Source organism: Triplophysa rosa, linkage group LG20 (assembly GCF_024868665.1).
Source record: "Triplophysa rosa linkage group LG20, Trosa_1v2, whole genome shotgun sequence".
NCBI classification, from domain to species: domain Eukaryota; kingdom Metazoa; phylum Chordata; class Actinopteri; order Cypriniformes; family Nemacheilidae; genus Triplophysa; species Triplophysa rosa.
Window position 1 is genome coordinate 2,892,772 of NC_079909.1, and position 14,246 is coordinate 2,907,017.

General features: G+C 41.9%; 2 protein-coding genes and 1 long non-coding RNA gene across 3 annotated transcripts; 1 reads left to right on the plus strand and 2 right to left on the minus strand.

The window, feature by feature from the left end:
* Window positions 1-658: 658 nt before the first annotated feature.
* On the minus strand, window positions 659-5,841 carry LOC130571059 (uncharacterized). The gene is made up of 3 exons (XR_008965047.1): window positions 5,591-5,841; window positions 3,782-3,917; window positions 659-768 (listed from the first exon to the last, which is right to left on the minus strand). It is a non-coding gene; the product is annotated as an uncharacterized LOC130571059 (long non-coding RNA).
* Window positions 718-3,281, plus strand: gpr22b (G protein-coupled receptor 22b). The gene is made up of 2 exons (XM_057361733.1): window positions 718-823; window positions 1,770-3,281. Exon 2 carries the CDS (start codon window positions 1,812-1,814, stop codon window positions 3,075-3,077), a length of 1,266 nt encoding a protein of 421 aa, XP_057217716.1. The 5' UTR covers window positions 718-823; window positions 1,770-1,811; the 3' UTR covers window positions 3,078-3,281.
* Window positions 5,842-11,818: 5,977 nt separating the features above from the next.
* Window positions 11,819-14,185, minus strand: slc35b4 (solute carrier family 35 member B4). Its single transcript, XM_057361734.1, has 8 exons — window positions 13,970-14,185; window positions 13,835-13,884; window positions 13,653-13,734; window positions 13,492-13,552; window positions 13,297-13,406; window positions 13,093-13,168; window positions 12,883-12,958; window positions 11,819-12,807 (listed from the first exon to the last, which is right to left on the minus strand). Exons 1-8 carry the CDS (start codon window positions 14,057-14,059, stop codon window positions 12,561-12,563), a joined length of 792 nt encoding a protein of 263 aa, XP_057217717.1. The 5' UTR covers window positions 14,060-14,185; the 3' UTR covers window positions 11,819-12,560.
* Between the last annotated feature and the right edge of the window lie 61 nt (window positions 14,186-14,246).

Consider the following 14,246-nt stretch of genomic DNA (forward strand, 5'->3'; position numbering starts at 1 on the left):
CTCCACTGACCCTGACGCTTCATCTGGATAAACGTCTCAAACACACACATACAGAAGTGTCAAACATTCTCCAGACGTCACTGATCCTTTCATTCATCACGTGTTACTTTCCACCAATCGGCCACATTTGGGATGTTTGCATGCAGATTGCAGAACTGAACTCATTTGTATTTTTCTCCTGTATGTTTCATTTCATCAGGACGTGCCGGTCTGGCTAGATTTAAGAGTTTCCACCACTTTCATCACCTGCGAGGACAAACCCAGCAGCGGATTTCCCTCACATACGTGACGCGAGTTTCCTAATCAACTTTAAAACATCTGAGCAAGGTCACCTTCAGCCATGGGACAGGAAGTGACATCACCACCTCCTCATGCTGACCTGAACAATTCCGTGACCTTGCTTTCCGTGGCAGATGGCACGTGCGAATCGATGTGGATTTATCACCACCCGGGGCCCATAAACCTGTCATAATGGAAATACATCAGCGTTAAACCAACAAACCGAGAAAAAAAGACATCCAACAACCTTGAATTCTGTAAGCGGCTGACAATCCGTCTCATGTTTATAGAACGTTTATCTCTGAATCATCTTCATTTTTCTTCAAGAAATCCAAAGCGTTTGGTTTGAGAAAACAAAAGAATCCGCCGGCAAACGTTCTGCACACTATCAAAGAGTGAACTCATCTGGATTATGTGCAGGAAACTTCCATGAAAGGCCATGATTGAGGCTGACGTACATCTTGAACCCCATCCAGATTCTCCTGACTCCTGAGAGAGAGAGAGAGAGAGAGAGAGAGAGAGAGAGAGAGAGAGAGAGAGAAGGGTAAGTCAGAATAAACCATCAGACAGATGACATGAATGATGGCGATGTTGTGTCATGTGTTAATAGTATTTCATGTGCTTACACACACACAGCATTCTCATTCCACATCAATGCATTCATCCGTCAGTGAGACACAAATGAAAATGTGTTGAGGACATGAAGTGATGATGAAGAAAGAAAACACATGAATGAATCTCTTGAATCACTTTGTTTCGCTGTTATATCAATCTGTAACTCTTGAGTCTCTCTGTCGCCATCTCTGTTTGAAACATGAAGATGCAGGTTACGTTCTCTTCTTTTCTCGACACTGGTCAAACACACATTTGTGTAGAAAACCAAGAATTCTGTTGTGAATTTGCTTACTGTCAATTTTCATGTATGATCAGAACTTTAATTTGAACAGTCTTATAGAGCGTTTCATCGGACGCATGCGTGCCTGACCCCCAGTTAACTTCCGGTGTGTGTTTGGCTAGTGTCTAATAATTAAACTATTTATATTTGATTTCATTTATGTTTAGATTAATTGATATTATTATTTTATTGTATAATAATTGTATTAAATAAACAATTTTGTTGAATGGGTCCTGTAGTTCGGTCGCGTTTAAAGAAACCGTACGGCACACTGACATCTAGCGGTTGAGCTTGGTATCGCAGTCTAAATTGAAAATATTAGAGAGACGAGTTTAGCCAAGTAATGCTTCTTCTGGGTTTCTTTTGATTGTTATCAGAAAACATCTACAGGCACTCTATTGTTTGTGAATGTGTACCGGAAGTTCAGTTGGGGTCACAACAGTGCGCACACGCAGTAACGTTTGTTTATGTTGTTAAGATGAAACCGTCTATACAACGTTACAGCAACTTTGAATGTACTTTAAAACTGAAGGCAGCAACAGTTTTGTTTACAGCGCTGTTGGCAATAATCATGCTTCCCTTTTTCGTCCTTCAGGATAATGCTCGGCCCTCTCCCGCTGCGGAGGAAGACGCCGCCATGAATAACGTCACCGTTCTCGACATCATCGAGTCGGCGAGTCCCGCCACCACGCCGGCGGGTCCGCACCCGTATCCCCTCGGCTTCCAGGTGTCTGTCAGCGGATTCCTGGCGCTGGAGATCGTGTTGGGTCTCAGCAGTAACCTGACCGTCCTGGTGCTCTACTGCACCAAATCCAACCTGGTGAATTCCGTCAGCAACATCGTCACCATGAACCTCCATGTGCTGGACGTGCTGGTGTGCATCTGCTGCATCCCGCTCACCATCGCCGTGCTGATGCTGTCGCTGCGGGGAGACACCATTCTCGTCTGCTGCTTCCACGAGGCCTGCGTGTCGTTCACCAGCGTCGCCACGGCCGCCAACGTCCTGGCCGTAACTTTGGACCGATACGACATCTCCATCAAACCGGCCAATCGCGTGCTGACTACGGGGCGGGCGGCGGCTCTGTTGGGTTGCATCTGGGTTCTGTCGTTCGTCAGCTTCCTGGTGCCGTTCGTCGAAGTGGGCTTCCTGGGAGCGGAGGCCACCGCAGCCAATCAGACCACCGTGTTCCACGTTAACGAGTATTACACCGAACTGGGTCTCTACTACCACCTGGTGGCTCAGATACCCATTTTCTGTCTGACAGCCGTCATCATGTTGGTGACCTACGCCAAGATCCTGCAGGCGCTCAACATCCGCATCGGCTCGCGCTTCCACACCGCGCAGAAGAAGAAGACGAGGAGGAAAAAGAACTTCTCGCTCGTGGCCACGTCCGAACGGCAGCTGCCCGAGATGGCGGACGGCGGAAGCCGCGGGAACCCGCCGCTGGCCATGCGCACGTCCGTCTCCGTCATCATCGCCCTGCGGCGGGCTGTCAAACGCCACCGGGAGCGGCGAGAACGGCAGAAGCGCGTCTTCCGCATGTCGCTGCTCATCGTCTCCACCTTCCTCTTCTGCTGGACGCCCATCACCGTTTTAAACGCTGTGATCCTCAGCGCCGGTCCCAGCGACCTCAACGTCAAACTCCGGCTGGGATTCCTGGCCATGGCGTACGGCACCACGGTCTTCCATCCTCTACTCTACGCCTTCACCAGACAGAAGTTCCAGAAGGTTCTGAAAAGTCAACTGAAGAAACGGGGGGTGTCCACCGTCGAGGCCGATCCGCTGCCGAACAGCGCCGTCATACGGAACTCCTGGATCGACCCCAAACGGAATAAAAAGGTGACGTTGGACGATCACGAAGCCAGACAGAAATGTCTGTCCTCAGAAGACGCCGACTGTTAGAAGACACTGTTAACCCGCTCACCATGCCAATCAAACATTCAGTTACTATTTATAAAAAACTGTGCCATATTATAATGCTATAGCTTGCATAGAAGATGCATGTGTGTTAATACACAAACTCAGATTTGTCTATAGTCTTTATCACATGTAGCCTGTGTAGACTGTGTATATTTGCAATAAAGCTGCGAGAAATCGACCTCCTGTCATCATACAGAAGCACTGACAGCTCTGAGAAATCCATCAGAAACATCTCACAGACACCTCTAAAAGAAGAAATCAAAAACTTGAAATATAAAATTAGACTTTATTATACAAATGCATTAGACGGTGTTTATAATATGAAGATGAAACATACGTGAGCAAAGCAGCAAGTTTTGAGTTGTGTGAGTTGTGGTTCACTCAGGTTTGGTGTACGTCTGAGCTGTATTCAGATTACAGGATTGAGAGAGATGAGATTCATCAGTTTTCAGTGCGTTCTGTTCGTCAAAAGCTTGGAGAAAAGAGATTTCTCATGTGTCTGCTTGTCCTTTTAACCTTCTCCAACAGCACATTACATCCAAAACAAGAGTCAAAGACCCTACTGAGAGCTACTGCGCCATCTAGTGCTCGTCATTGACCCCCGCTGTTTATTCCACAACACATCAGTCATTCATCTCCAAACTCTCATGATAATATTATAATAAGAGAAAACAAGAAGAGCTTACCCAACTGAAGATTGACGAAGCGCAGTGATGATGAATGCTTTCACCTGTTTCTGTAGTTCAGCGATCTGATGCTGGAAACACACCGGGGCATTATGGGATGGAGTCTGAGGTGGTGGTGAAGTTCTTCAGGTTGTGACTTTAGGTTCAGGTGATTCACAGGTAGAAGAGGTCACATGATCCGAGAGGATTAGTTGACGTGTGATTAATAACTCGCTCAGACAGCAGTTCAGAATGAAGTTTATCTCTGATACATATTTCCATTTGCAATGAAAAAAATTTAAGTTATTCAAGATACATCGGTACATTAACTTCAGCGCCAGTCCCAACGTGTTTAACACATTTGTGGGCAGTCGTGGCCTAACGGTTAGAGAGTGGGACTCGTGACCAGAAGGTTGCCGGTTGGATTCCCAGGGCCGGCGGGTAACGACTGAGGCGTCCTTGATCAAGGCACCTGACCCCTACTTTCTCCCCGGGCGCTGCAGTGATAGCTGCCCACTGCTCCGGGTGTACGTGTGGTCACCACTTGCTGTGCGTGTGTTCACTACTCTCTGGATGGGTTAAATGCAGAGGTCACATTTCGGGTATGGGTCACCATATCTGACTAATAGGTCACTTCACTTCACATTAGAGTTACACATTGTGTGTGCGTGTGTGTGTGTGTGTGCGTGTGTGTGTGTGTGTAATGTTTGTAAAGTATGTTTTTAAAAACGCTTTAAATATCCTAATTTAGCTAAGGCCTCCTGGTTTAAATTAATCCCTGTCAGGGAAACCGCCCCATATGTCTAAAATGAGTTTGGGAGGCATATAAATTTGCCAATCTATTGCATTCTTTCATTACCTTTTTTTTCAGCCTTTGTTTAATAAAAACGTTTTTGAAATGGATGACATGGACTAAATAAATAACAAAGAACAATCAATCAATACAAGTTCAGAACAGATGTGAACTCCCTCAGTAGCTCTTTTGTCATGAGAATGTTTCAGGGGCTGGTCAATATAAGAAGAACATGAAAGCTCTAATCAGACGAGCACTTTCAACAAGTTGGTATGATTTATTGGGGTCTTCGTGAAATGTCTGGAACATATTTTGCTTAAAAACACTCAATGGCTGTGTAAACAAAACCCTTCTTGCCTTGTCAAAAACAGCTCCGCTCACAGCATCCCGTTTTGGTGCATGTCTCTTTAAATGATAATGAGTTACAGCGAACCCCACCCCCTTCCGTCCGGCGTGTCAACACAACACACGTGCAGTGGCAATGCGTTAGCTGAATGATATTTCCTGAACTCCTCTGCGGTTAGTTTCGTCTTAAACGTCTCAAATCATTCGTCCGGAGACTAAAAAATCAGTCACAGCAAACAGCTAATGCGCTCACGTTGTGCGTGTATGCTTACCTAAAATCCACAGAATCCACGGCAGATCTCAGCGGAATTACATGGATTTTAGCACTTGTCATTGACAAGTTATAACGTTACACACACAACGTGAGAGCTAGTTTGCCGTGACAGATTTTTCAGCCTAAGCACGAATGATTTGAGACGTTTAAAACGAAACTAACCCCAGTGTTCACCCGTTCATTAGCAAAACAAACAGCTTGCTGCAGCTGAACATATTAACGCACATAATGTATTAACATTCATACAGCTAAACTCCACGTGTCCATCTTCACTATATACAGTAAGTTTAACACTGGCTTTGAATGTTCTATTTAGCCCGTGACTGACTTAGCTCCCTTCGCTATCATATGCTAACGTTATCCTCCTATATATACGGTACATTTACGTCATTTCAGACTGTTGATAAATATTACTTACATCGGCAGCTTCGTCTCGTTCAGTCGGTCTCGATACCTCTTGAGGAACAACTTTGAAGCTAATCCTGCTTGTACTGTCCCAGGTTGAAAACGCACTCCGGTTTGAAGTGATTCGCGCAGACAAGCAGGTTTTTACTTCTGGCTTCTGAGGGATTTCCACTAAAAATAAAATAAATCCACTCCTGTCTCTTCCGAGGTTTGGACTCTGTGCAGCGACTACATTGCATGTTGTCCACAAACTTTAGCCATGGCGTCACGTACATCGCTGTCGCTTGTGAAAACAACAATGGCGGAGCGCAGTGGGTGGAACTGTGTAGATTAAGGGGCGGTAACATTATAATAAAATCCGCTTTGGACGTCACAAACGGAGCGAAATCTGAACGGTTCGATTTCTCACATGCTTGCAGGGAAAGGCACACCAAAACAAACTTACTGGGTTCTTATTTTTCACGTTTTCTGGGTTGCTAGATGCACCGGGGACCCGATTATAGCACTTAAACACAGAAAAAGTGGGGTTTTCATCTGATGTCTCCTTTAAGTAAGGGATAATCCACCGTTAGCCGTGCGTTAAAGGATTTTAATGCACACCTTGCAGCCAATCAGAATCCAGTATTCAAACAGACCATGGTATAATAACACTTATAACACTTTATCCTCATGTGAATATGAGTTTACATCCTACATGAAACAGTATTGTTAATGAAGTGTCACATTTAACACACAAGAAACAGTCTGAGAATATATATTCTTGAAAAATAAAAAACACAAGGACATAAAAGGAATAAGGCGTATTTTTGATTCTGCAGTTCTAGTTCTGACCTAGTTTTAGGTCTCTATTAAAACGTAAGCAAATTTGTGACATTTCAAATCTTTGTAGTTAAAGAAGGCAAATCCCTCCACTGAAGCACACATCACACTCTTTGGAACATGATGAAATTATGCTGACATGAGATAAATTATCTGGTTTTGTCCGTCCCAGTTTGCATTTACACAGAGCACATTTACCATTCAATTTCTCACTCGAATTGTGTTTATTTTTTACTGATAATAGGGTTAGTTAGTTCTGATAAAACGTTTGAGAAGAATGCAGAACACACTACATTTGTTTCATGTCATGTGACTCATGAAAGTACAATGTTAAAGTGCACAGTACTGTTTTATTGTTTGTAGTCTTGTTTTATTTTGAAGACACAAGTATGAGTCTATGGGAGGCAAATCCTGCCTAATTTAAATAAATAAATTAAACGATGAAAATGAAAACCAGATTAGCAATTTCATTATACACAACTGCGTGCACAATATGTGCCAAAATGAAAAATAAAATGATTTCATTTTCATTTTTACACTGACAATGTGTTGTCCCTGTCAAATTGAAAAAGAAAATGCAATTGGTGATTTGACATTTCATTTTCACAAAAATCTCGAGGCAAGACTGCCAATATGAAAATGAAAATGCAAATGTGAAAGAAATTGCAAAAACATTTTTACAAAGGTTTTTATTAATGTTCACGCAATAATACTGACACAATTCAAATTAAAATGTAAAGTTTGATTTTCATTTTATTTTCTCTTATTTCATTTTTGTTTTCTTTCTCTTGTTCAAAGTCATGCAAATTACATGTTAATCAGTGGGTGTGGATGAGCGTCTGCATTACTGTGAATGCCCACAAAAACGTAAAATCTGTTTATTCGAACAAACGTGTGTAGACCTTGTCAGGGGCTTCCCAGCAAACACAGAACGTTCCCCTAACGTTAGTTTTTGGTTCCCTTTTGGTTATTTTTTTGGGAACCAAATAACGTTCCAAGAACGTTCTTTTCAGGTTTTCAGAATGTTGCAGGCCGTTTTTTTAAATAACCAGAAAATAACCAGAAAATAACGTTCCCTGATGGTTATATTTTGGTATTTTTTTGCAACCAGAAAATAACCAGAAAGTAACGTTCCCTGATGGTTATTTATTGGGGGGGTTTTAAACCAGAAAATAACGTTCCCTGATGGTTATTTGGTAATTTGTTTGCAACCAGAAAATAACCAGAAAGTAACCAGAAAGTAACGTTCCCTGATGGTTATTTATTGAATTTTTTAAAAATAGAAAATAACCAGAAAATAACATTCCCTGATGGTTGTTTTTTTGTAACCAGAAAATAACGTTCCCTGGTGGTTCTTTTTTGGTTCTTTTTGCAACCAGAAAATAACATTCCCTGATGGTTCTTTTTTGGCTATTTTTCAATGGCAAAAATAGTCAAAACTGGTAAACGTCAGTGACATGTGCAATACAGAAATTATAAGATCACATTAACACGTTATACTGACCAAATGAAATGAATAAATGTGCCCTTTAATGGCTGAAAATAATAAACTAGTTAAGCTAAATGGAAATACAATCATATATATCCATGTGTATTTCTTTAGTGTGGTTGTCTGTTACTGTATGTGTGCGCGCTCGAGCACGTGCATTCTCCGCTCCGTCGCGCACTTCCGTCATTTAAAAATTAACGGTCATTTTGTTTTACCTCACCCACTAACACAATAGTTTAGCGGTTTATTTATTTTATTTTTTATTTAAAAGCGTACAGATTTGAGAGTAAACTTATATTTTCGTGATTTTCGATTGATTTGACACATCTAAATCAACAGACCATGATGTAAGGACTGAAACTATTCATTACTGGCCATGGACCCGAGAAAAATATTTTAGGCTAACGTTCTGGGAACGTTCCCCTAACGTTATAGAAACGTCTGGGAACCAGAAACTAACGTTCTATTAATGTAAAGAAAATTTCCTGGAGAACCAAAAACGAACCTTAGAAAATAGCGTTCCGGGAACCAAAAACTAACGTTAGGGGAACATTCTAGGAACCAAAAATTGTTAGCTGGGTTGGTCTTAGCTCTTTGTAATGATCACGATGACTGTGCCTGGTGCAATACCGAAACGTTGCAGTGTGGTGTTCTGCATCTCTGATAAGTTAACAGACGTCTGAACAGATGAACAAACTAAAGCATTGGAGAGCCCTGTATCTCTGGAGAGCCCTGTATCTCTAGCGTGCCCTGAAACATGCCAGAGCACGATTGTCCCCGCTGACCTGCGCGCACACTGTACATTACCATCCGCACCCGAACACGCTGTCATCATTATATTGTGACTGCTTTTAACAAAACACAAACAAAGCGATCTTTCACAGCACAATAGAATCCATCGTAATGTTTGGTTTGAGGTTGATTATGTGTGTTTAACTTAGTGCGCAGACCAATCCGCTTATAATATCATAGTGATACGAGAGCGATATGAGAGTAAACGGCTCGGTATCAATAACGTAACGTTTTGTATCGGCTCAGTATCTACAATCGCTCTCCGGCATGTTTCAGGGCACGCTAGAGATACAGGGCTCTCCAAACCTTTAGTTTGTTCGTCTGTTCAGACATCTGTTAACTTATCAGTGATGCAGAACACCATACTGCAACTTTTCGTGAACATCGATCATTACAAAGAGCTAATACCAAGCCCCTGACAAGGTCTACAGTCGTGGCCAAAAGTTTTGAGAATGACACAAATATTAATTTTCACAAAGTCTGCTGCCTCAGTTTTTATGATGGCGAATTGCATATACTCCAGAATGTTATGAAGAGTGATCAGATGAATTGAATTTTATTGTGAAGTACCTCTTTGCCATGAAAATGAACTTAGTCCAAAAAAAACATGTACATTCCATTTCAAGCCTGCCACAAAAAGACCAGCTGACATCATGTCAGTGATTCTCTGGTTAACACAGGTGAGTGTTGACGAGGACAAGGCTGGAGATCACTCTGTGATGCTGATTGAGTTAGAATAACAGACTGAAGCTTTAAAAGGAGGAATCATTGTTCTTCCTCTGTTAACCATGGTTACCTGCAAGGAAACACGTGCACTCATCATTGCGCTGCACAAAACGGGATTCACAGGCAAGGCTATTGCTGCTAGTAAGATTGCACCTACATCAACCATTTATGGGATCATCAGAAACTTCAATGAGAGAGGTTCAATTGTTGTGAAGAAGGCTTCAGGGCGCCAGGATGGTCTTGTACAGTTGATTCAGATGTGAGATCGGGGCGCCACCAGTGCAGAGCTCGCTCAGGAATGGCAGCAGGCAGGTGAGAGTGCATCTGCACGCACAGTGAGGCCAAGACTCTTTGAGGATGGCCTGGTGTCAAGAAGGGCAGCAAAGAAGCCACTTCTCTCTCGGAAAAACATCAGGGACAGACTGATATTCTGCAAAACGTACAGGGATTGGACTGCTGAGGACTGGGGTAAAGTCATTTTCTCAGATTTTTTGGGGCATCCGGAAAAAAGATTGTCCGGAGAAGAAAGGGTGAGTGCTTACAATCAGTCCTGTGTCATGCCAACAGTGAAGCATCCTGAGACCGTTCATGTGTGGGGTTGCTTCTCAGCCAAGGGAGTGGACTCACTCACAATTCTGCCTCAGCACACAGAATGGCACAAAAACATCCTCCGAGAGCAACTTCTCCCAACCACCCAAGAACAGTTTGGTGATGAACAATGCCTTTTCCAGCATGATGGAGCGCCTTGCCATAAGGCAAAAGTAAGAACTAAGTGGCTCGGGGACCAAAACATCAACATTTTGGGTCCATGGCCAGGAAACTCCCCAGACCTTAATCCCATTGAGAACTTGTGGTCAATCCTCAAGCAAAACAAAAACCTACAAATTCTGGCAAACTCCAAGCATTGATTATGCAAGAATACACTGCCATCAGTGAGGATGTGACGCAGAAGTTGATTGACAGCATGCCCGGGCCAATTGCAGAGGTCTTGAAAAAGAAGGGTCAACACACCAAATATTGAGTCTTTGCGTAAACTTAATGTAATTGTCAATAAAAGCCTTTGACACTTATGAAATGCTTGTAATTAGGGCTGAAACGATTCCTCAAGTAACTCCAGTAATTAAAATACAAAAAATCATTGAGGCAATTTGTGTTGCCTCGAAGCCTCGTTTAATCCATTTAACTACAGTACACACGGAGCGCTGCGTTTCCCCACGGACCCTTATTACTGACGCACAGCCCGCTAAACTCTGTTCATGTTACAGGGCTCTCCTTCAGTCACTGCATTTGAGTCTGTTCACACGCTCACACGTGTTTCTCATGCTAATAAATAACTGAGAGGTTATTGAAATGGTGAACTGCTCTTTTACTTAGTTTTAGTCATTTTGCGAGTGAAACTTGTTTTGCGGCTGCATTGAGTCCATCAAACTAGATGCGGACTAACGTTAGTGGATGCCGAATCCTGTTATTTACACATGCCATCTGTCTGTTCTGCGTGTCTGAGTGAATGAACTGCACAGTTTAACGTGCTACACGCGTGATGCTCATGAATTTGTCTGCGTCTGCGCTTTATGAGGACATGAACACATGAACTTCATCTCCAGAGTTGCTCTGAGAGTTTATTTCAGAACATTTTACTGAGTGAAGCTAACACTAAAAAATAAGCGTCTTCCGACGGCCTGCCAAAATAAAAGTCCGGTTAACTCTGTATGTTTATGTGGACAAATATATTACTATTTAATAGTAAAAAATAAACTAATTTAGATAAACTAAATGCATCATGCATAAGCTGAAGTTAGTTGTTTAGCTTTGAAATTATTCTTTCTATTTTTATTAATGTTTCTTATTTATACATTTGTATTAGGCCTATATTGCATTTTGAATGTAATACGGCAATGAAATGTACTAAATGGGTTTAGTTTTCACAGATATTAATGTATGCAATTTCAGCAATAAATGTAAATTTTTCTAAAAAGGAAACAAATTAGTTGTTCATTTTAAGAGACCTGTCTTATTTTCTCTTGTATATTTAGTATTGCTCTTTAATAAACAAAAAATACTTATTATCCGAATACCTGATTAATCGATGGAAAAATCTGTAGAATACTCGATTACTACTTGTAATTATACTTCAGTATACCATAGTAACATCTGACAAAAACATAAAAATCACTGAAGCAGTAGACTTAGTGAAAATTCATATTTGTGTCATTCTCAAAACTTTTGGCCACGACTGTAGGTCTACACACGTTCGTTCGAATAAACGGATTTGACGTTTTTGTGGGCGTTCTCAGTAATGCAGACGCTCATCCACACCCACTGATTAACATGTAATTTGCATGACTTTGATCAAGAGAAAGAAAACAAAAATGAAATAAGAGAAAATAAAATGAAAATCAAACTTTACATTTTAATTTGAATTGTCAGTATTATTGCGTGAACATTAAAATGTAAAAAAAGGTTTTTGCAATTTCTTTCACATTTTCAATTTCATATTGGCAGTCTTGCCTCGAGATTTTTGTGAAAATGAAATGTCAAATCACCAATTGCATTTTCTTTTTCAATTTGACAGGGACAACACATTGTCAGTGCAAAAATGAAATCATTTCATTTTATTTTTCATTTTGGCACATATTGTGCGCACAGTTGTGTATAATGAAATTGCTAATCTGGTTTTCATTTTCATTGTTTAATTTATTTATTTAAATTTGGCAGGATTTGCCTCCCATATGAGTTGCCTGTCAACACCCAACAATGAATCTGGCTGCGTTGAAAAAAATCAAATAAATACACAAACGTTTACATTCATGTTAAGAAACCCTGTACATCTGCAACAAGTGCTGAATCCAATTGCAAAATATTTTAATGATGAAGTGGATCTGGGAGAGCACTCGAAGATGGTGCCATGAACAAAAGCCTCCGTAAACAAAATAACACAATCTCTGTGCAGAAACAGACAATGGATTGTGAACTCTTGCGCGCGCGCACACACACACACACGCGCACGCACGCACGCACGCACACACACACACCTGGCTCAAAACAGCTCATAAAATTAGCCCAGAACTACCTTTAAGAGCAATGACAAACAAACAAACAACAGGCATTACACTGCTGTCCTGTCGTTCACATTCCCTTCCTGTACAGAATGTGTGAATTATTCCGTCTTCTGGTCTGTTTTCTTTCCTCTGATTGCCGTGTAAACGCTGGATAACACATCAGTGTAGAGCAGCGTCCCCAGAAGCACCACGGCCGTGCCCGTCCAGTGCCACGCTGTGAAGGGATTCTGGAAGTACAGGATGGATATGATGAGACTCAGGAATTTACGCAGCGTCACCACCAGCGTAACCGTGAGCGACGCACACTCGGTGGTCAGAATGAACACGCCGCGGATACACACGTATCTGAGAGAGACAGATAAGGACGAAACAAACCACACTCTTTGTCACTTGTGTGGACGCGAGAATATGAAAGGATACTGTGTGATGACGTTCATCAGCAGATAAAACCACATGACCGGCATTGATTGACCAATCACAGGGATTTCCACAGGAGCTTTGACAAACACAGCACATCATCAGCTAAACAATCATAAACGCAAAGTCCAAAAGGCAAGATTCGAGTACATCTGCAGCACTATGATCATCAAACAGAAATAAACCTTCTCGTTTGTAATGGATGAAACTCACAGGTCTGGTTGAAGAGCACAGCGTGTCTGTAGATGTCACCTGACAGCAGGAGGAAGCCTGGCAACGGCAGACAATGCTGAAACACACCCAAAAATCCCATTTAACACAAGGCACTTGAAAGCAACAGTAACACACACACACACACACACACACACACACACACACACACACACACACACGTGAGCTGCGAGGGAAGCCACTCACGTTGTAAAACAGAGCTTCTTTGGAGTGTTTGCCATGTCTTTTGTAGAGAGTTTCTTGGAAAATGCCCATTCTGGCAGACATCAGCAGGGCAAACGTCAACATGGCGATACCTGAAACACAACAGCGTTTACGCATCAGTCCTTCGCTTTGTCACACTCGCTCCACCCGAGCGTGAAGGTGTCATATAAAGTTTACCCAGAAGCCAATGCAGGAAAGCATAAACTCCTTCTTCTTCTGAGGCTCCCTTCTCAACGTTCTGCGGAGAAAAACAAGACGACAGCAGGTGTGTGATTTTGGGTCTCATTCACATGACGGTTATTAGTTACTAAATCTACAGAAGCGTTTATTAAACTCACCACTTGTTGAGCAGACATGACAGTGCAGATGAAAATGCCCACAGACACCAACACGATGGACAGATATTTACTCATCGAATACCTGCGTTCAGAATCAAGAAGTAATAATACCATCATAATAATAATAATAATAATATGAAATCTATTAACCTGGTAGACAATGAAATTGTGCTTTAGCGTACCGCTTCTTTAGGATGACGATGCCGAGAATCATGTTAGCTATTAAAGATCCCTGCCATTAAAACAAGAGAAGGTGAAAAGTGAAGCGCATGAATAAAATGTGACGTTCTGCTTCATCAGTGTTGACCGATACTCACAGATCTGAAGATCATGTGCAGGGGCATGGCGATATTAAAGTTGAGAGCGTAGTTGTTGATCACGCTCACAGTGAAAAACATGGCAACCATGACCCCATAGTTACTGCAAAGATGAAGACAGGACTCAGCGGGGAAAAACAATATTCACTGCACAGAATCTTAAAATAATGTGTGTAGTTAGGAAGAGTAACAGCTTCAACTTTTGAAAGGTGAATATATGCTTTTCATATCTTTTATGTGAGGGATAATCCACAGCTAGCCGTGCGTTAAAGGGTTT